This window comes from Podarcis tiliguerta, assembly GCF_965153285.1.
Source record: "Podarcis tiliguerta genome assembly, chromosome: 1".
In the NCBI taxonomy this organism is placed as follows: domain Eukaryota; kingdom Metazoa; phylum Chordata; class Lepidosauria; order Squamata; family Lacertidae; genus Podarcis; species Podarcis tiliguerta.
The window spans coordinates 84,932,030-84,953,243 of record NC_139534.1 but is presented as its reverse complement, the minus strand read 5'-3'; the positions used below and the strand labels follow the sequence as shown (position 1 = coordinate 84,953,243).

Below are 21,214 nucleotides of genomic sequence, written 5' to 3'. Positions count from 1 at the left end.
GGCGCGGAGCGAGTGTAGGGGCGGGGGGAGAAATAAAAGAGCAGAGTCGGGAGACGGAGGAGGCGTGTCCCCAAAAAAGCAAAGTCCGACCCGGAAGCGCGCGCGCATGCGTGCTTGGTCAGGCGTTCTCGGAGCGGGTTCGTGGGTCGCCGGCTGCTGCGGGGAAAGGCGGGGAGTGGGGGGCGGCTGTGCTGCGGGGGCACGCACGCACGCAGGCGCGCACCCGTCTCTGGATCCGCCATGGCAGGATCCGCGCAGGGGCCGCTAGGGAGGTTGCGGCACCTGTGCGGCCGCTACCAGGACTACGTGAAGCGACACCCGGCGGCCACGGCTCAGCTGGAGAGCACCGTGCGCGGCCTCTCTTACCTGTTGCCAGGTAGGCGGGGGGCGAGCCGGGGAGACCGAAGCCGGCGGGGAGGGGGCGTTGAGGAATCCCAGCTCCCTTTCTCCAACGCAGTGTCGCGGCGGGGAAAGGTTTGCCATTTACCTCCCCCCCCCCGCAGAAGATGGTGTGGGCGCGGCTTCAGAGCTGCGCGGCCGGCAGAAGTCCGGCAGGTGAAGTTTTCCCCAGCAGCTGTTAGAGGAGCGGGAGTTGTGCCAGGTCGGAAGGTGGCAGTCCCAAGCGAGAGAGGAAATAAATGACTGGGGTGTGTGTGTGTCCCTTCTCCAAATCCTCCAGACCTTTGGACTCGGATTTGGAGGGAGATCTGCTCGAATGAACCCCTTTGCTTTGCATCTTGCTAAGAGTACTGTACCCTAATTTTTTAAATTGTGTTCTTCGGGCAGCCCTCTGCCACTTCCCGTTTGGGTGACCTGCCTGTTTCAGTGCCTGCAGCCTGTTTCAATCACCGGTTTGATAACCTCCTGTTTGAAAGCGCCCAGGTCACACTCGATGCTCCAAGATAGCTCACCTTGTTGGTGACTTCTGTTACAACCTTGGGTAGATGCAGGGCAGTTACTTTCCAATCCGTAAGAGCTCTGCTAGATCAAACCCAGAGTCCATCTGGTCCATTATTTTGTTTCCAGTGGTGACCAGGCACATTCATTCCCTGGAAGGAAGCCCTTCACGCCCACTCCTTTTCCCCCGCTTCTGTGTCCTGCGTTTTATGTTGCAAACTTGAGGGCAGGAGTTGTCTTGCATGTTATTTATCTCTTTTGGCCAAAGAGTCGAGTGAAAGTGCTTTAAATCAATAACTGATCAGCCAGTGGCTCATCACCACATCTTGGGAAAGTAAATTTCATTAGTTAATTGTGTATCATTGGAAAAACTACTCTCCTTTGCCCTGAATTTACTACCAATCAGTTTCACTGCCTGACCTTTACCTCCTTGCATTATGAGATGGGGTGGGGAAGTATCTACTCTCTGTGTACTATTTATCATTTGATAAGCTTTAGTTGCCTTTTTTCTAGACTAAAAACTTCAAATACTTTGACTTATCCTTGAAGGGAAGGTATTCCAACACTTTAATATTTTTGGTTGCCCCTCTGCCATGCCCTTCTTAAGTCTGGATACAAAGAACAGTGTTCCTGAAGTGAAAGCACTATTTGTTTGTATAAAGTCGTTATAATACCTTAACATTTTCTGTTAAACCTATTAATCCTAAACCAAAAAAATAATCTTAATTTTTCACTTATGTTGACATAGTAGCAAAATCCCAAGGTACCTTTGTTAGGTAGATATAGGCAGCTCAGATCCCATATTGCCTCAATGTCTATCACTTTATAACTATTTGCGCTGCATTTCCTTTGCCATTTTGTTTTCTGTTGTGGACAAATCATTTTGGAGTTTTTCATGGTCTGTTTGACTTTTCACCACACTTGAATAATTTGCTATCATCTGCAAACTTGGCTGCCTCATTGGATAATATATAAATAAGTTAAAGTTCCCAATACTTATCCCAGTTCAGATGCTTGGAGAGCCTCTCTGTTGTGACAACTGTTGTTCCTACCATCTGCTTCCTATTCTTGCACCATTTCCCACTCCACAAGTGGACCAGTCCTCTGGTTCCATACTTCCATATTTTATCAGTTAGGGTGGTGATGGAACCAAATGATAACCATCACCTGACTATAAGTTGCAGTATACCTGGTCAAGAGAACATCTGAAACAAAAATAAAATAATTTGCTCATTGTTCATCAGAAAAAAACAGTATTTTTAACCTGATTATGACTATATTGTTTAAACCATAATTTACAGTGGCCCCAGTGTCTGTCAAATATAAAGGAAAATCTGGGATTACATTCCTACAATGCTATGGCAAAAAGACTCAAATTGGAGAATTGTCATCTGTCATTTACCTATAGGACGTGTCTCCTCTTGTTGATGAAACTGCAGTGCAGCTCTGTATTGGTTAAGAAGATGCAGAGTAGATGTAGGCTTCTGTGGGAAATTTTAATCTCCAGGCTGATTGAGCAACATGGTAGCATATTTGTGTAAGAATTGCATCAAAGCCTTTCCCTCAGAAGACCTGTTTGGACTGTTTTCAAAAGAGTGTGGAATATTGGCTCATGTCTTCCTTATGTTTATTTTCCAGGTCGGTTTTCTGACTCTCATGAACTGTCTGAGCTGGGTAAGTAGAGCTGGAGATTGGCTGTGGGGTCCCAGACCTATGCTATGTTTTGCAAATAATGTCATGCTTTGTTGGGAGAAGATGACCTGAAGGAGGCCTTGTCTTAAGGAGAAAGATTTAATGCATAGCCAATATTTCCCAGTGGTTGCTGAAAGTTTTGGTGCAGAGTAAATGAGCTTGGACTGGGGGAAAAAGAAACCATTTTTCTTATGAAAGCCTATTGACCCAAAAGGAAATGATAATAATGTGGGCAGGGAGGCGCACACACAGTTATGAAGCAGAGGGTGTTCACTGTAGCGACCCCAGGGTTTAAAATTCATTGCTCCATTACACTGCCACACTATAGACCTTTCAGAATGATCTGAAGGCTCACTTTTTTCACTTGAGGGTTTTAAAAATTATCATACCGTTGTTGCTGCTGGTTTTGATGACATTTTAGTAATGCTCGGTGGACATTTATTAGTTACTAGTTTCCCAGTAATTCATCCTTATTTTATTGTAATTTTGTGTTTTAATGTAAGCCATCTTGAAAGAGTTAGTTAATAGTCTTTCTAGACTGCTCTTCATCCAGAAGGATTTCAGGACAGTGTACAATATAGTAGAACCTCTAAACTCAAAAAGAGGAGGTGGTCCTTTAAGTATTTTGGTCTTAAGTCATCTAGGGCCTTACAGGCTAACATTACAAATTGGGTGTGGTACCAGAGGCAGCCAGCATAGTTCCCAAAGGCTAGATATAATCTCACCTTGCTGTAATGTTCAATAATCCAGTGGTGGCATTCTGCACACGCTGCAATTTTCAGGCCATTTTCAATGGGATCCCCAAGTAGAGTGCATTACAACAATTTGTTCTTGAGTTCGCTGTGCCCAAGCTATCCTAATCCAGGAAGGGGGACACTTGGTGACTCATCCAGAACTCTGGGGCTCAAGCAGTTGGAACAAGGAGTACTCACAAACTACCAATCATCTCTGTGACTTCAGCTAGAAGAGGTTTTCTCTGCAACTCCCAGACACAATAACTGTCTACCAACAGTGCTTTCATCTTGTTGGGTTTCAGTTCACTCTCAAGTCAGTGTATAAATACATTAAATAAATAAATGGTAATGGTGAATGTTTTCTGATACCCTAGGCAACTGCCAGCAAATGGCTAGTTTCACTCCATTAAATTGATGTTCAGATCCTGTAGGTCTAAGCCATTTATATCTAATTAAAAACAAGCAAATTACTGTCTGTTTTGTATCTGATTTGCTTCTGCTCATTCTTTCTTGCAACAGCCATCCTGCTTCAATAAGGCCAGAATATTTGCCAGGTGCTAGCAGCCTAGCTCAGGTCAAAGGTATTATGAAGACTATAAGCAAACATCCATTCTGAAATAGCATTTATGGTGATAAAGATATACCATCTGATAGCATCATGCCAAGGGCAAGAATGAACGGACCTGTTTACCACACACACTCATTGCACCAGATTATGGAAGAGAGCCAAGGCACTTGGCTACCTATGTGCAACTGAGAAAGTTGCATAATTGTGAAGATCTGCCCAGAGATGGCAATGCTCACTTTACCTTCATGATGCCTCTCCTTCAAAAAAAAGGTTGTTTGATTAAATCAGTGTCCTCTTCTAATCAGTGGCCTTTTTCTTTTCCTGGTTATAAGCAGTAATTCTTCCTGTGCCTTTTCTACCTTTTCCTTTCTCAGTTTATTCTGCCTCCAATTTGCTGGTGCTGTTGAATGACTGGATCCTTCGGAAAGAGCTGCAGCCCCCTCTTTCTGTGGTAAGAATCCTTTCTATGCAAGAGAAGAGGCAGGTGGGGTACGATCCCTGTCTCCCATGCCAAGGACTAGAATGTCGCTCCTGGATTTTATCCTGTTGGCAATAGATTCTGAAGTTGCTGCTATCTGGTTGAATCTTGGGCATCTGCCAGCCCTTGTCTGCTTGCGCCACAACATTCTGGAAGGTTGATGAAAGTTACAGTGGCCTCCAGGAATACTGCTGGCTTATACTGTGAGTGACACCAGTTTCTTGAGCCATTCAAAATCCAACTCTTTCTTTACCTGGTGTGCACCACATGAACTCTGGCCTCTATGTAATTCCCTTTGAGGATTGGGGTGGGGGTGCGGGTGAAGGAGCCCAATTGATCTTTCACTGAAATCAATATATTCTTTACGATCTTCTTCCATTTCAGTTGTGGTGGTAGAACAGAAAGCATCAGGCCCTGCTGAGTTTAAAGGAAAGTTTGAGGACATGGGGTAGCATTGAAAGTTTGGAGACAAAGGGAGCAGGTTGCTCAGTCATCAGGGGACTGACAAAATAAATGATGATGATGATTAATAATTTTATCATTTATACCCCTGTGATTATAAGAATTTGTGTAGCTCAGTTGTGTAGTCCTGAGCATTTTGACTCACCAAGCAGTCCCGCTCAGTATTGTGGGATGGAATTTTTTTCCAGTCCTTCATTTTTCTGTGGAAAGCTTTCTATTTCCATAAACTCATTATTAATGATTAAATGGATGCCAATTACAAATATAGTATAAGGCAAACTTGGCAGTTTCAATGTGTTTTGTTTACTAAGCACAAGTAGAATAAACACGCTAAATTAGATCGCTCTCTAGGGCATGAGAAATTTTTCCAGTGCCAACTATTTTTTATGCAAATTACATTAATTTGTATATGTTTTTCCCATCTTGAATTTTTTTGAAAAATCCACATCACGGGTTCTGCTGTGTTCAAGAGAGCTTACTCCCTAGTCGTCTTTAAGATTGCAGCCTAAGTAAATGTAGGCAGTTTGCAGAAAGGCATTATTAACACTGAATGCAGAACTCTTCTCCCAACATAAATGGCTCTTACTGTTCCGCTTCTTATGGTCATGAGAAATACGTTGCTGATTAAAGATCCAGCTAATCCAGCCGTTGCCAACCTGAGGCTCTCCGGATGTTTTACACCAGCCCTAGTCAGCACATGACATGCCCCAGATTGGTGAAGGCTGATTTGATCCAATGTTGTAAATACGACAGTGACTTCTTAGCAGAGATCTGCAAGCAGGGAATGAGAAAGGTAGCCATCCTCTGTTACTTACCCCCACCATGTGTCCCAAGAGACTTTTGGCCAACTTACTTGTCAGGAAAGCTTGAGTTCAGCTAACCTCTCTACCTGCAGCCAAACACAACTCTGGCACACAGATCTATGTTGTTGGCTGATTGATGAACCTGTGTGAGGGTATTTAAAGCTGGTAGGGCCACTGGAATCCAGCCGGGTCCCTTACTTTCCTTTGTATGAGGGACTCTTAACCCATTCCCCCTCTCAGCCCCCTGCAGAATCACCTTGCTGTGGTTTAAGAGGAGAACTTTGGCTATGCCTTGAAGCCAGTCGCATCATGTTGCCTCTCACTTGCCTCTTGCTTTTCAGGCACTTCCCCAGCAGAAACTGTTGACATGGCTGAGTGTCATCGAATGCGTGGAGGTCTTTGCCGAGATGGGGGCTGCCAAGGTGTGGGGCGAGACTGGCCGCTGGGCCATCATTGTCCTCATCCAGCTGGCCAAGTGAGTGTTCAACAGAGAGGAACTATTGCACCTTGTGAATCCGAAGAGTGTAAATGTGAATCCTTTGGTGGGAAGCGGGGGAAAGAGACTCTTGTTGGAACCTTGATAGTTAGGGTTAATGTGCCACAATAAAGTGGTACCTCTGGTTATGAACACTTCAGGTTACGAGCTCCGCTAACCCAGAAGTAGCTGCTCCTGGTTGTGAACTTTGCCCAAGGATCCCCAAGAAATCATGCACCTTTGGCGCATGGGCAGCAGGAGGCCCCATTAGCGAAAGTGCGCCTCAGGATAAGAAAACCTCTGGAACGAATTAAGTTTGTAACCAGAGGTACCACTGTACTCTAGGTTGGGCACTTTCTGCATGACACTGAGAGCACTGTTCTAGTTTTACAATGTTCCCTAGTTGCATTGTTCCATCATGGGACTGGATTGGGTCATTGTACTCAGATAGCACCTTGTTCCAACTGGGCCTGCCCAAGGAGCTGTATGCCTTTGGGATTCCTTCAGTTACAGTTCCCCAGCTGCATCCCTCACTTGATTGCTGTTTTAACTCTTCCTTCTCCTCCCGTGATTGCAGCTGGAACTTCTGGTAACAGCAGCAACCTGACGGGAACCTCACTGTACACACATCACTGAACAGGGTTGCAAATGCAAGGTTGTGTGAATGGTCCTGTGATGGCAAATTGGAGAGCTGTATCTTTTTACCATCTTGGTGGTGAAGCGTCTAGTGTGTGCCTGGCTTTATAGCCCTTGATTTGCTCTAACCCACAGGGCCATCTTGCGCCTCCTGCTCTTGCTGTGGTACAAAACTGGCATCCAGACATCTCCTCCTATTGTGCCTCTAGACAGAAGGCAGTCATTGCAGCAGAAAGGTGAGTCAAGTGCAGGGTGGATTGCAACGACTTTGGCTTTAGTCAGGAAGGAAGCTTTGAATGCCGGCCAACCGATTGACTAGGTTTGAGAAAAGGAAGGCTTTGTGTAACCTGAGCAGCAGAAAATCTTTGTCATTTCACCAGCTGTTCATCTCGGTTTTTGCAGACTGTTGAACTCCCTGCGGCCTTTTAGCTATTGCTGGACTCACATCAGCCCCAGCCAGCATAGCCCATTGGTCAGGGATGATGAGCGATTATAGCCCAAAAACATCTAGAGGGCATCTCATTGGCTATCCCTGTTTTTAGGCTTTAGCTTGTGGCATGATGTGCCTGGGATTTGCAGTCTTCCTCCCTGTTAGAAAGTTTGAAGAGCATTTTCTGGTGCCCTGTCCAGGCTTTTCTTTAGTGTCAGCAGTCTGCAGAGGGTCACATTTCTCCTCGGACTTAATGTATCCTCATGCCTGTGAGTCTGCTGTTCTGTTTCAATGAATGTGCTAACCTGAACAAACCAAGAACTGGAGTGGAGGAGGGCTTTCCCCCTGCCCTTACTGTGGTCTTATTTACCTGTCTCCTGACAGATATGGAGGTAAACTCAATAGGGAAGGAGCGGATATATGTGGGGAAGCGCTGTAGCCGTGTTGTGAGATCTCTCGATAGCAGTGAGTATCTTTCTCGTTTGTCTCCCATGTTACACCTACGGTAGAACTAGGTTTCTGCATGTGTTGCCAGGTCGCAAATGTAAAGTGTGCACATGTATACATGTACTCAGACACACAAGGGCATCTCCATAAACGGCAGCAGTTTTCGACATACTGGTACAAAAAGGGTTTAGATAGTTAGATTATTTTCTTTTTAAAAAAATTGTATTGTTTTAACAGATTGATAGCTGGCTGCCCTGGGGTCTTTGGGAGGAAGGTTAGGAAAGAAATTAAATAAATTGATGCACAAGTACAGAGAGTGCAGACATTCTGCTGGTGGCTGAAGGCAGCCCTGTTTAGGGAAGCTTTTAATGTTTAACAGACCACTGTATTTTAATATTTTGTTGGAAGCTGCCCAGAGTGGCTGGGGAAACCCAGCCAGATGGGCAGGGTATAATTATTATTATTATTATTATTATTATTATTATTATTATTATTATTACTACTACTACTACTACTCATCCAAAGTATGATATCCATGAAAAGCTGAGTCTTTTTCTTTCTTCCTTTTTAATTTTAGCCCCATCCCTGCACTCCAGACATTGGGGAGCGCCTCAGCAAAGGGAGGAGAAGCAGAACCGAAGAGCAATGGAGACAGACCAGCTGCCAACCCCTTTGAGCACCCAGGAAACAGTTGCTGAGTCCATCTACATTACCCGCCCGTTGCTCCACTGTATCCTCCCTGCAGTGTATCCTGTACGCCACCAGAGAGAGCTGCAGCCCCAGTGTGGAGCAGCATGGCCCTTAATGCTGAGCGGGTCTTGACTCCTGGGCAAACTCTTGGAGGCTTTGCTTCAGTCAATGGGCCTGAAGATCTGCTCCAATTAACGTCCCCTCTTATTCTGATGCTGCTTTAATTTTTGCTACTGCAGCCCGCTTGGGCCTTTCTGCTTCTATAGTTTTTTGCCTGTTGTCTGTTCAGTTCCTTAACTCTTGCACATAGTGGTGAGCGTAGGCTTATGGGGACAGAGATCTTGGAGACCCTGGCTCCTTTCAGCAATCTTGGATATCTCAAGGTCAGTTGGGAGAAAAGCACTTCAGCGTCCTGGATCCATTTTCTTTCACCTTAATTTTTTTGTAACATGATGATTACCTGGTTGTTTTTACTCCACTAGTGGTGTGCCTCTCTGCAGCTTCAAGGGGAGAAGCAGCCCCACTGTGAGAAGCTGGCAGGAAAAGGAGGGCTTTATCTTTCATGGCAGAGGCTACTGGGTTGTCCTCCCGTCCCGTTTGCTTGTTTGCTTAATTTTATTTATACCCCGCCCTCCCCAGCCAAGACCAGGCTCAGGGCGGCTAACATCAAGTATAAAAACAATTGATTAAAATACAACTTAAAATGCAGCCTCATTTCAGTGGAAGCCCAGATCAAAAACTGTTTTGGGGGAGAAAACGTCAAATCTTCACCAAGGCCAACTATCTAGACTGGTCCCACGTGGGACAGAAAAAAGCCAAAAGCCAGGGAAGTCCCCAGTTAGGGGTTCCATCACAGAAGGAAAAGGAAAGAGGGGGAGGGGATCAGGCTGATTCCAAGCCAAAGGCCAGGCGGAACAACTCTGTCTTACAGGCCCTGCTCTCTGAGAGATGGTACCAGGCTTCCTTTGAACCAGGGTGCGCCTCTGGAGCTCATTTTCAACAGCAGGACTCAACTTTGGAACATAAAAGTGGGAAGGGGAGAGTGAGAAACAGAGGGAGGGAGTGTGTGTTTGTCAAATTCCTCACCACTTAGATTAGGAGGAATATCGTTCAGGTCAACAAGTACTATTCTCAGGCAGGCTTGAGGCCTAGTTGCACTCCTGTTTTTTAAAAAAATGATTCAGAGAATCATTTAAAAAAACGATTGGGAGAATAGCTTGGCACTCCACACACACATATCCAGCGCCTTGTGATTTCTCTGCTTTCCCTTCTGCAGTTTGAGTTTACTGAGTGACATGAAAGATCTCAACAAGCGCGAGCGTGTGGAGCTGAGGCGTCGGACTCTCCTGCTGCTGTACTACCTGCTGAGATCGCCTTTCTATGATAGATACTCTGAGTAAGGCTGCCTGGCTGGCTTCTTTTCAACCGTATTAAAATCCCCACCCCCATAAAGAGACCTCTGGATTTCTATAATGCTTGTGAGCATTCAGCACCCAAATGGGTTTTGTCTGTAAGCTCTATTCCAGGAGTCCCATTCCCATTGGGAAGGAAGGCATTCTCATGGGCTCATCTGAGGTGTTTTTTCTCTTTCTCTCTCTCTCTCTGTTCCTTCAGGGGCAGGATCCTCTTTCTGCTGCGCCTGCTGGCAGATTACGTCCCTGGAGTTGGCTTAGTCACTCGTAAGTAGCTGACTGCTGTGATTGGTCTTTTTAAAGGAAGCTGATAAAGGTTAAGGAGACCGTAGGGGAGAATCCTCCATTGGTTTTGGGATAACCTGTTCAAGGGGCTTTCTACTCGGCACGTGCTTAGATGAGGGGTATTCAAGGATAGCAGCAGGGCTCCAAATCTCCACATTTGAAAAGTTGGCACTAGGATCTGTGAAGCTGAAATGTCTCTTCAAAGACTTTAGGTGTGGCTACTAAAAATGCTTTGCTGCCATTGTCTGCTATTGTCACATACGTATCTCCACAGCTTAAAAAGATGCTGGTGCACATTTGAATAAAATGTATATGCTCTTTTAGTAGGATACATCAATCCTCCATATATTTGGTGATTGTTTCCTTCCCTGTTTATATCTAGCTTGGGATCTAATATTTCTTTAAAATCTCCTCCTAGTATTAGTACAGTGTTGGGGGGGGGGGCAGTCAGGGAACCATCAGAGCAGCATGTGGTGGGAGGAAGACAAGATTGTTCCTTCAGTGTAAGCAATTCTGCTTGTCTGACCAAAGCATCTCAGTGCTACATTGAATGCTGCTCACTGTTTTGATACTTGCTTTTAAAAAATGTACATGTTTTGGATGCAGGCATGGCTTACAAATTGTCTGAATAAATAGCAACTTTTAGGAGTTGACAGTGGGGATTCTGTGCAGAATCTAGACTGTTGAGCAACACAGGAATAGCAGTTATTATTACTGGTCGGTTTTCCTTCTCCAAAACATCTTTTATGTCAAGACAAAGGGGGTCTCTGCACAGGACCCCTTCCTGAGATATATTTCATATCAGTCCTTCCTTTAGATATATGAATCTCTTTTCTTGCCCTATGAATAGCCCTCCACATCCTTTCTTTCATATGCCCCATCTGTGATTTCAGAACTTAGGATGTTGGCTGGGAAGGGGCAGTTGTGGAAGCAAAAATTGGCAAGTTAATTTCTCACATGTTGCTTTAAGGTCTTCCAGTTCATTTTCACATTTTTCTCCCTTCTTCATTTCAGGGCCACTGATGGACTACTTGCCAGCCTGGCAGAAAATTTATTTCTACAACTGGGGTTGATTTGGCCTCAGCTCAGGTTATTGCAGCCAGAGGGCGCTCAGGCTAAAAGCAGAAGCTTGTGGTGGTAGGATGACTTTATACAGCGGGAGGCAACCTTGAGACTTTAAAGAGCAGCAGCAGCAGCAGCAACACAACATGTGTCTTTCTATGGCTTATGCTAATGATTACCGAGAGAAGAGTAAGGGCTCTTCTGACATCTTTTTTTTTTTATGTATCTCCCTGTGAACTAAGAATGCTACAAAGAGTAGGTCTTAAAGTTCCTATGCTACTCCTCTCTCCATTCTGAATTATGGTTTTGGATCTCATGGGGGCTGTGGAGGGGGACCCTTTTTTTTGGTATGTATTTTCTATGGCTATGAATGAATAAAGCCGGGAGCCGGCAGTGCTTTTGGGCTAATTTGGTCTGTTCTCTTGAATATTGGGGACGTGCCCCGCAGGAGGAGTAAGGTCTCTTGCTTTCTGGCCAGCTGGGATGGAAGGCAGAGAGTTTTGCAGAGGCTGCCAGTGCTTTGTTTCTGAGGTGAGACAAAGATTAGCATTCAAACCAGCCTGGAAATGTTTCCCCTTGTGCACACGCACACATGCACCCCATTCTCAGATGCAAAGGGTGGGATTGGATCATTGGAATTAACCCTGTGAGGATATGTGCTCCAAACCATTATCTTAATGTTATTATCTGGCACATAATCCAGAGTCATCACTGAAAAGCCGCTTCCAGACTCACAATAAGCTATTGCTGCTCTTTGCACAAACCCATTACCCTTTTCTGGCTATACAGCCAGGCTTATTCCCCACCCCACCCCGTCTTTCACAGTGAAAACATATGCAGTTTGGTGCTGTGGTTGGCAGGGAACTGAGCATCCCTTGGGCCAGCTCAGGCAGCAAGCCAAGAATGCTCTTGGGTATGCTTTTTTCCTTGGCTTATTTCCAGTGGTCCATATGCTGCTCAGCTGGAGCCTGGTCTGCCAGGGGCTGTGGCTGCTGGTCTTCTCTGCCAGCCTGCTTAATTTCCTGCCCTGCCCTTGAGGATATGCAGCTCCACAGCTTGCAGACTGTCTGGATAACAGCTAGTGTGTGCTGCAGGGCTTCACTGAACAAACTACCGGTTGCGGAGGTGCTGGCAACCAGGGCCAAAGGCCTCAGCAAATTGGTTGGTGTCTGCAGAACTGAGTTCCCAGCAAATGAAACATAAAGGCCTGAGCCGATGCCTGGGTCAAATAAATCAGAATGGTTGCCCTATGCAAGGCATCCAAGAAGTAAGTAATCGAGTGCTTCATCAACTCTCTCCACCCATAAAGCAGCAGATGGAGCGCAAAGTGCTTGTGCTGCCTACCTCCTCGGTTACTTACTGGCACGGTCTGTTTTTCCTTCTTGCTAAGGCTGCATTTACTGATAGGCCACTTCCCAGCATCTTCAGTCTGTTTCTGCAGTGGTAGGCTGAATACTTGGAAGGGCTTGCCATGAATCAGGGCCCACCAGGTTCAGAAGGCAGTATGGAGAGTGCTCAGCTTGTATATTTCTTTTTCCAAAGCTAGCAATAGCCTCCTTGCAACAGACAGGTGGGGGAAACCGCCCTACATTTTCTGCTGTGTAGTACAATTTTCCTGCAAAACGAAAACCAAACCCATAGGAAATAAATGTTCTCAATCCCAGGGAAAGGACCTCCTATGTACTAGAACAATTTGTTTAGTAGAGGAGGACTATCAGTCATTTCAGCAAGCTTGCTGATAAAGGAAAATCTGTCCTGTTTTCAGAAGGCACACAAACTTCTTACGTTTGTTGGAAGTTGGGGTCTCGGCCCCATCTTCCTACCTTCTCCCTGTAATTGGTAGGTGCCGTCACCTCCTTATGGAGGTGACCCATAAATCCCTCCTTGGAGGGATTTATGGGTGAAACGATAGACTACTGCAAGAGGGGCCTTTGTTTAATTTCCCCTTCTTTCCTACTCCACAGTTTTGTAGCGGCGACCAGTAGCTAGACTGATTGGAAGCCCATTTTCACTAGTTCACCAGTCTTCAAAATAAAGCATAAATAAAAACTAAAGTGAGAGATATGGAGAATTTGAATTTAAAGAAAGGGTAGGTGAGAGAGAAAGGGTAGGTGAGAGAGAAAGGGTAGGTGAGAGAGAAAAGTTATTATCGGGTTTCTAGTCTCCATCTGATGAAGATTGGCCCTATAAGTTGAACCACATGGTTCAGGGCAGCTTAAAACAGGACCAAACATACACCATATGCCTGTTGTGACACCTTAATGCAAGCAACTGACAGATTCCCCCTTCTCTGTGAAAGCTGGAAAGAGTGGGATTATCCTATTATGTCCCTGAAGGCTTCATCCACCAACTTCTCTGATTCTCAAGAGAATAAATTTGTCTCCGAGCCACAAGCTCAGTGTACCAAGGACATAATGTTCAGCAGGCAGATAGTCGCACATCTATTATACAGAACAGCACCTTTGATAGCCCCCTCATCTGTGCTAGTATTTCTACCAGTTGTTTATTAATACACTTTGGAGTTTGGTCTTTGTTAGGTAAAAAAAATAGTGGGAGGGTGGAGTGTAGTATGCCTGTCTCCTCGCTCTACTGTCGAACCCGCACAGCTGCCTAACTCACTTGTTCAGGCATAGGCAAACTCAGCCCTCCAGATGTTTTGAACTACAATTCCCATCACCCCTGACTGCTGGTCCTGTTAGCTAGGGGTGATGGGAGTTGTAGTCCCAAAACATCTGGAGGGCCGAGTTTGCCTATGCGTGCACTAGTTACTTTGATGCTGTTACTGAAGCCTGGCTGGCGCATAAGCTGGGGCTCTCCTCTTGTTCCTAGAGAATGTGACTTCATGGGAAGAAAGTGGGCATAAGATCAACTATGCCTGATGAGAAAGCACATCATGTGGGATGAAGCTTGTTTCTCTTGTATGAAGCTTGTAGAAGCATGCAACTTTGCCTGAGAGGACACTTTTTCCGAAGGGGCTGCACAAGTTTCATTCTTAGGCTGGCTCCCATTGGGCAGGCCCATTACCTAGGAGTCAGAATGCTGTGTGTTCTTTACCCTTTGTGATGGCATTGAAGGCACTGGGAGCTGTCTTAGGTTCCATTGCTGAAAGCCAATAAGAGTAGGAACCCATTGTTGGATTTGACTGGCCGGATGGGATTCCTGCTTCTGTTGCTTCTCCTCGCAGAGAGAGGGCTGTCCCTGCCAAGTCTTCAAAGGTAAATCACTGCTTGGTGGTCCTGCACTCTCCATTAGGGGAAAATAAATAAATGTGTACAATGAATTGTATACCTGACTCTTGCCACCCAGATATGGCATGGAATGAGGGTGAAGAAAAGTGGGTCATTTGAAATGAAAGCCACTTGCCTGCCTTTCTTTAGGAATCAGGTACACTTTATTAAGGAATCATGGCAGCAAGTTAAATCAGAGATAGCCATTAAGTCTCAGGGCATGACCCCTTCTCAAAAGAAACTTGTGCCAAATATAAAACAACAGCTAGCAGTAGGATTATATTCCAAAGGATCAACATCTGGGTAGATCAACCCATCTCACATGCCCTAATTCCTATTGAAATTGTCAGCAGGCACATTTTAGGGATATTTTGCTCCTGCTGGCACTAAGAAAAGAAAACCGCAATATGTGGTTTATGCTCATTCTTCTTCAGGGTTTGTTGGGGGACTAAACAAAGGAAGGGAGGCCTCAAAGAGTATCATTAGACAGAATTTTACCAGGGTTAAAAGTCGTAACCACCAAACAGCACTGGGCTGAATTAGAGCATGATTTTCATGTTGCCTTTTAGTGTAATGGCCATCACTGTTTTGGTATAGTGAACCACTTTAAAGATGTACCCCTATGTATCAAGTCAAATTTCTTTGGAGAATTTAGATTTTCATGCAGACCCCTTGATTATTATAAATGCTTGAAATCACTGCATTGCTGGATGTCCTGAAGAAAGATGCAGAAGTGGGTGGGTGGGGGGTGGGGGAAATGGGGCCACAGGCGATACAAAAATAAGATCTTCAATAAATACTGCACAGTTATCCACCATCTTTTGGGTCTGTACATGCTTTTCAAACAAGACATTATAAATGGAAAGTGATGTAATAAACAGATAAAAGTAATTAGTTAATAAGGCTTTAAATAGTTGCATTTTCGAAATGTGATTTGATTACATCTATAATTCCTTGATCAAGAGGATATGTTATGGTTTGGAGGAAAGTTTTTTAACTACGGAGGATTTATTATAGGCACTTGCACTTTTTTTAATTGCACATTTGGGCTAGTGCTCTGTGCTTTGTTTTATAAATTATTATTTGGCCGGGAAGGTGTTTTGAAATAACCACGTGGGGAACTCCCTCCGCACTAATAGTCCATAAGATCAGGGCTTTAGGCAGCAACCATCGCAGTTCCTGACCTTGTCCTCTTCTGCAGCAGGCTCAGTCCGTCTGTCCCAGAGGAATTCTCTGCACCCCTGGAGCTCCAGCAGCAGCACTTTGGCCTGGTGGATGGCATGTATTCCTTCCAGTTCCTACTACACAACAGCATAGGGCAAGGAGAGCCAATGTGTTGCCCTCCAGATGTTGATGGACTACAGTTCCCACCATCCCTGACCCTTGCCTATGCTCGCTGGGGCTGATGAGAGTTGTAGTCCTTACCTCTGGGCAAAGGGATCGTCAATATATAGGCACAAGCTCCAAAAAAAAAAAAAGTCCCTTCCAGGTTATTAGAAGAGAAACCTTTCCCAATTTTTGGTCCCCTGATGTCATTGGACTACAGCCCAGTTATTCCTGGCCAGCAAAAGTAATCATAGGGGATTGGTGGAAGTCGTAATCCAACATCTTGGGGATCTGTTGGTAGGGAAAGCTGCAGCAGAGGCATTTCTGATAATAGGTATTTCAAACCTATTATGGTGTCACTGTTCCGGCTACCAAGTTTCTGAACTTAATTCAAAGCTCAAGGACTGCTTCTCCCCAACATGAACCAACCTGGATCATGCATGTAGTTTGGGGTTGTCCTCTGTGTGCCCTCTCCAAGGAAAGTGGGGTGGGTGGCAACACAAGAATAGTCATTTTCAGTGGTGGCTCCCTGATTATGGAAAGCTCTGCCTAGTACTGCCACTGGCTACTTTTAGGAACCAGGTAAAAATATTGCCATTCAGCCAGGTCTTTAACTTGGAGATTTTTAGATACTGTTCCCTCCTTTAATGCACGGGATACGAACCTACCTAGATCTTGTGATCATAATCTGAAGCCCTTCGTGTGCCTCCTCCATGAGAAGTCCAGAGGGCGGCAACATGAGAAGGGGCCTTTTCTGCAGTGGCTCCCTATTTGTGGAATGCTCATTATAAAGGGAGGCTCATTATACACCTTTAGGCACCAGGCAAAAACGTTACTCTTCAACCAGGCCTTTGGCTGATTTAACATCCTTTTAAATGTGTTTGTGGGAGGGCTTTTTATTGCTTCGTTTCTTTTTATTGTGTATTTTCATGCTATGAACCTCCTTGAGATCTACAGATGAAGGGTGGTATACAAATTTAATAAATAAAAACAAAATTTTGAGTTGACTTTTTGTAAAAGAGAGAGCAACCAATAAGTATTATTATCATTATCATTATTATTATTATTAATCATCGGCCACAACAAAACCCAGCTGTATCAGATCACTTGAGTTTTCTTCCATGACCAGCTGCACCATCTATTCTCTGGATTCAAGAGAAAGAAAGAAAAAGCACCCCTCTGTCAATTTCAGCCCCTCATTTGAGTTTGTATGGAATGGAAGCAATTTGAATGTGGTTCTGTAGGGAGAGGTGGGCGGAAGTGGATAAGGCAAGACTCTTGATTGACTTTTGACACAACGCCTCTGAATGCCACCACTGTTGCTTATTAAGCCAAGAAGTCTAAACTCACTAGCAAACATGACCACCATGTGCCTTAAGCACCCTAGGATGCCCTGTTGGTTCAAATAAGTCAATCCTTAGAGCACCGGTGGGCAACCTGGTGCCCTTGAAATGGTGCCAGACCACAGCACCTATCATCCCTGACCACTGGCCATGCTGGCTGGGGCTTATGGGAGCTGGAGTCCAACAACATTGGAGGAACCCCATGTGCCGCTCTTATCATTGCATCACTGCAAGCATTTTGGTGTGCCAGTTGAACCACCCTCCCTCTCCTCAGCTTACATGAGGTTCTCACGATCCAATTTCAGGGTGCATGTGGGGGAGGAGAGGGGAAAGCCCTTTTGTGCAGGCAGAAGTCTTTGCACAGAGCTTCTTCTGGCAGCGCTCAGCAGGTGAATCCCTCCTCCAGTTTCCCCAACCCTGCCTTCTAGTTAACTGCCTCGAGGATCCCATAATATGCCCCTCTTAAGGCCATGTGAGCCTTCGCTTCCACATCCTCCTATGTGATTTTTTTTTCTCTTCCTGCCCTGCCATTGCCACACACTTCTCTTACTAGCTCCTGTCTTCACAGATTATGGCATTAAACCAAAGATGCCCAACTTCCGGAGACGGATACAGCGGAAGGAATCGGAAAAGCTGCAAAAAGCACACAAAAGCAAGCGGGATGAGCCCAATTTTGAGGAGTATTATTACGACGACCTCCTTTGAGTCTCTTAGGGAAATGCAAATAGAGGTGCCACCTCTGAAGTGTACTTGCACCAACTAATTGATCTGTCACAGGCAGCAAAAGCCCCTCAAACCCAAATCACCTAGTAATGTAAGCGAGATCTTCCCCTTCCTTTGCTGTTTCACACTTGCATGCCTCTTCCCCATCCCCCCAGTTCTGTCTGCTCTATGCATCCATCCTACAGGCACGGCACTTGGCACTCAGCAGGGCAGTTGCAAGGTCGTGGCTCACATCTCATGTTTTAACTCTTATGGGTGTTGAGCAAAGCTTGCAAATATTTGATGAGGGCCAGAGATGGGTGGGGTTTTTTTTTGCTGCAGAGGCTGGGACTGAGTTGGCCATAGCTTTCTGTTGCCGTTCTCTTCTCTCCCTCACCACCCCTGTCATGACTCTTCTTATTGGGGTCCAATATTACTTCCCCTCTTGCCAATTCTTCTATTCTTTGCTCCCGCTGCACAATAAAATTCCAGATTCTACGGAAGCTGACTATTATGAGTTGAATTGTATAATGTAAATATATATACAGTTCCATATTTGACAAAATTGATTTCATTTAGGGCTTTTTTGGTGTATAATTAAGTGTTTTTGTTTTGAGAAAAGCAGAAGTTAAGTGCCTCAATGGCTCTCCAGATATTGGACGACAATTCCCATAATCAACGTTTATTAGTGTCCAACAGCATCTGAAGGGCAACAGGTTCCCCATCCCTATTTTAGGGTCTCCCCAACACCTGGTAGAAATGCAGACCCAAAACCCTTTGAATGCCGCTTAATAATTCACTCCTTTCCTTAACTGGCAACACCAGAGCTGCCAACATACAATCTATATTTAGCTATAGAAGAGGCTAATAGATTTGAATATTTTGTGGCAGAATCCATTGAGGTCCTGGAATTCTGACATCTCAAAGCCTTTAACCAGAATAGGGGAATGTGACACATTTCTGGTGGTTGCAGGGGGCCAACAGCTGGGTAAACTCTAGCAAGACTTCTCAATGATTGTCAATAACTAACAAATTAAGCCCCCTCCCCACTGTATCTGAAAGCAAAAAAAAGACACACGCACAACACCAAGGTTCACAAATATATGGAGACAGGACCTCAATGGAAATGGGAGGGAGTTGGCCTCCATCTGTCTTGGGAGACAATGGAGGAGTGCCATGCTCCCCACCCTGCCTGAAAGCCAAGCTATTCCGAGAAGAACGAGATCTACAAGAGACAGTTGTTTCATAATACCCAACATAGTCATTCAACACTATTGGATTCAGTGGGACCTTTCCACACTTTTATAAGCCTATGCAAGGTTTATACCTGTACTTTTGAAAACACATGTGACATTTCCCTGGAAATCTGATGTACTGTAATTTGGTTTCAAAATGGGGGTTGCAGAACCTGGAATGTTGCTATGCTGCAGCTGGTGTGGCTCGCCAAGGAAGGCTAGCAGAATGTCAAATTTGGCTCTTGCAATTCCCAGGAAAACAGCAGTTTGCTTAGAGGCCTGAGTCTCCTCGAGCAACAAAACAACAGCAACGCAGGCTCTTTGAAACATCAACGTTTAATCATTGTTGTCATTGGAGCAGAAGCACAGAGCCCCCTGCTTTTGGGGGGGAGGGGGGAGAAGGGCAAAGGCACACCTTTCTGCAGCTCTTATTAGCCCCTAGTCACTCATGCTATTCTCCCAGCTTTGCTTCTTCTCTGTGGGACCGAGCCCTTCCTGAATCAATTTTGTGCTTATGGCTGGAGCTCCTCTCAAGCCCCTTGATGCAGATGAATCAGATGAACCCTGGCTCTCGTGTTCTGTGCAGGGTCCAGATTCCCTCCGTGAATGCAGAACCTGCAGCTGGAGAGCGGGTATGGAGGGAAGGGAGATTTAGAGCAAGGGCCGGGGTGGAGGAGCTCTTTCCATCAGCAGATTCCCAGGGCATGGGCCCTCCCTGACTGCCTACATGCCTTCAAACTGGGAGGGGCTAGGACAGGCACCAGTGTTCCTCCAGTGGTTCCCGGATTTTTTGCAGGCACAGGATAAGAGACTTGGATGCTATGTCTGGGGAACTGGCGGGGCAAATGGCCACCACCCCCATTCTCTGTCTCCTACTCCACTATTCCCCAACCCCGCCATTCCCAGCCAGGGACTGGGCTCACTACTTGCAACCACCCCCAAGCTTATTAGCTATTCCTTCTTCTGCAGCGCAAGAGCAGCATCCCCATCTTACTAAACTCCCAATGTGAAGGGCTGAACACGGCAGCTAGAACTAGAGCAGAACTCGTGGAGCCCTCTCTCTCGCAGTAGCACCAAGGCAGCCCATTCAAGTGGGCACTCCCAGTGCCCATGCCCACTCTCCTCCTGTACCAGCGGCAGCAACACCTGCTTCCGCTGGTGGTGCTTTATTTCAGATAAACAAACGAACGGAAAAGCGTATTTCTTCTTCTGATAATAAACCCTTTTTTTTGGTCCACCCACCCCACCCATCCCAAACCCCCAGCCCAAGGAAAGAGGAGGTGCACTGAAAGAGGTGGGGCTCTGCGCACTGAGGAACACTGTTCCCACGCCCACTCCTCCTTCCATCTCAAAGCAGCTTGTCCATGCACAATGGGGGGAATGGCCCTTGTCTGTACAGGAGGGCGGGGGCTGCCCCGGCCCCTACTCTAGGTAGATGTCCTCTGTGGGGCACGTATATTCCACACATTCCTTGTAGAACTGATGGAAGGCTCTCCTGCAAAAAGAAAACATGAAATGGAACGTCAATTGGGAGCTGGGATTCTTCCACAGAACAGGCAAAGCAACAAGTTAGAGCTCAACACTGAGCCTACCAAGAGGACCTTATTTGCCGCCTCTACTGCATCTGCAGAAAACAGTATTTGGAAAGAGGTAGATTCCATCATGGGAGCAGGGCTGGGACGGGAGAGTGCCAAAGCTCTGCCTAGTCAGGTTGTATGGGATCAGTTCCAATCTGCTACCTCTGATGATGTGGACAGGCTGTTTAGACGAGTGAAACCTACCACCTGCCTCCTTGATCCTGGCCCATCAAAGTGAGCCGGGTAGGCCTGGGCAATGGGCTCAGTGGGGTGGTGAATGCTTCTCTCAGTGAGAGAGCCTTCCTGGACCCCCTTAAAGAAGCTGTTATTAAACCACTCCTTTAAACACATCTATGGACCCGGCCATTATGGCCAATTATCACCCAGTCTCATTCCTGGGCAAGGTGATTGAGCGGGTGGTCATTGAACAATTCCAGGCACATCTGGAGGACGCGTACCATTTGGATCCCTTTCAGTTGGGATTCAGGCCCCATCATGAGACTGAAACCACCTTGGTTGCACTGGTTGATGACCTCTGGTGGGCTAGAGACAGGGGTCAAAGCTGTTTCCTGGTTCTGCTGGATCTCTCAGCAACTTTTGATACCGTTGACCATGGTATCCTTCTGAACTGTCTAGGGGGGTTGGGAGCTGGGTGAAAAATGGCTGACCCCTGGCCACTAATGCTTCTGCTGACATCTCCTGTACCCATCTACAACTGACACACCCCTCTCTT

The 21,214-nt window shown here is 45.9% G+C and overlaps 3 protein-coding genes across 6 annotated transcripts in view; 2 read left to right on the top strand and 1 right to left on the bottom strand.

Moving 5' to 3' along the window:
- Positions 1-47: 47 nt before the first annotated feature.
- PEX16 (peroxisomal biogenesis factor 16) lies at positions 48-11,479 on the top strand. Its single transcript, XM_083456081.1, has 11 exons — positions 48-376; positions 2,536-2,571; positions 4,266-4,342; positions 5,976-6,109; positions 6,881-6,981; positions 7,560-7,640; positions 8,200-8,352; positions 8,623-8,695; positions 9,589-9,708; positions 9,927-9,991; positions 11,024-11,479. The coding sequence occupies exons 1-11, from the start codon at positions 241-243 to the stop codon at positions 11,080-11,082; spliced, it is 1,035 nt and encodes a 344-aa protein (XP_083312207.1). The 5' UTR covers positions 48-240; the 3' UTR covers positions 11,083-11,479.
- Positions 11,480-13,792: 2,313 nt separating this feature from the next.
- On the top strand, positions 13,793-18,177 carry FREY1 (Frey regulator of sperm-oocyte fusion 1). Its single transcript, XM_083426741.1, has 3 exons — positions 13,793-14,286; positions 15,503-15,576; positions 17,536-18,177. The coding sequence occupies exons 1-3, from the start codon at positions 14,222-14,224 to the stop codon at positions 17,670-17,672; spliced, it is 276 nt and encodes a 91-aa protein (XP_083282867.1). The 5' UTR covers positions 13,793-14,221; the 3' UTR covers positions 17,673-18,177.
- A 1,047-nt stretch (positions 18,178-19,224) lies between these two features.
- The window catches only part of MAPK8IP1 (mitogen-activated protein kinase 8 interacting protein 1), a 60,393-nt gene continuing 58,403 nt past the window's right edge, over positions 19,225-21,214 (bottom strand). For all 4 annotated transcript variants that reach the window (XM_083455691.1, XM_083455689.1, XM_083455688.1 and 1 more), the window contains one exon: positions 19,225-20,399. In XM_083455691.1, the coding sequence (XP_083311817.1) occupies positions 20,327-20,399 (73 nt within the window). In that variant the 3' untranslated portion in view covers positions 19,225-20,326. The remainder of the gene's footprint in view (positions 20,400-21,214) is intronic.

Coding starts and splice junctions, on each gene's coding strand:
- PEX16 (XM_083456081.1), top strand. CDS start 241: ATGGCAGGATCCGCGCAGGGGCCGCTAGGGAGGTTGCGGCACCTGTGC. Junction 6,110..6,880: donor GTCCTCATCCAGCTGGCCAA/GTGAGTGTTCAA, acceptor TCTAACCCACAG/GGCCATCTTGCGCCTCCTGC. Junction 8,353..8,622: donor TACCCGCCCGTTGCTCCACT/GTATCCTCCCTG, acceptor TCTTGCACATAG/TGGTGAGCGTAGGCTTATGG.
- FREY1 (XM_083426741.1), top strand. CDS start 14,222: ATGGGATTCCTGCTTCTGTTGCTTCTCCTCGCAGAGAGAGGGCTGTCC. Junction 14,287..15,502: donor TCCCTGCCAAGTCTTCAAAG/GTAAATCACTGC, acceptor CTTCTGCAGCAG/GCTCAGTCCGTCTGTCCCAG. Junction 15,577..17,535: donor GCACTTTGGCCTGGTGGATG/GCATGTATTCCT, acceptor CTGTCTTCACAG/ATTATGGCATTAAACCAAAG.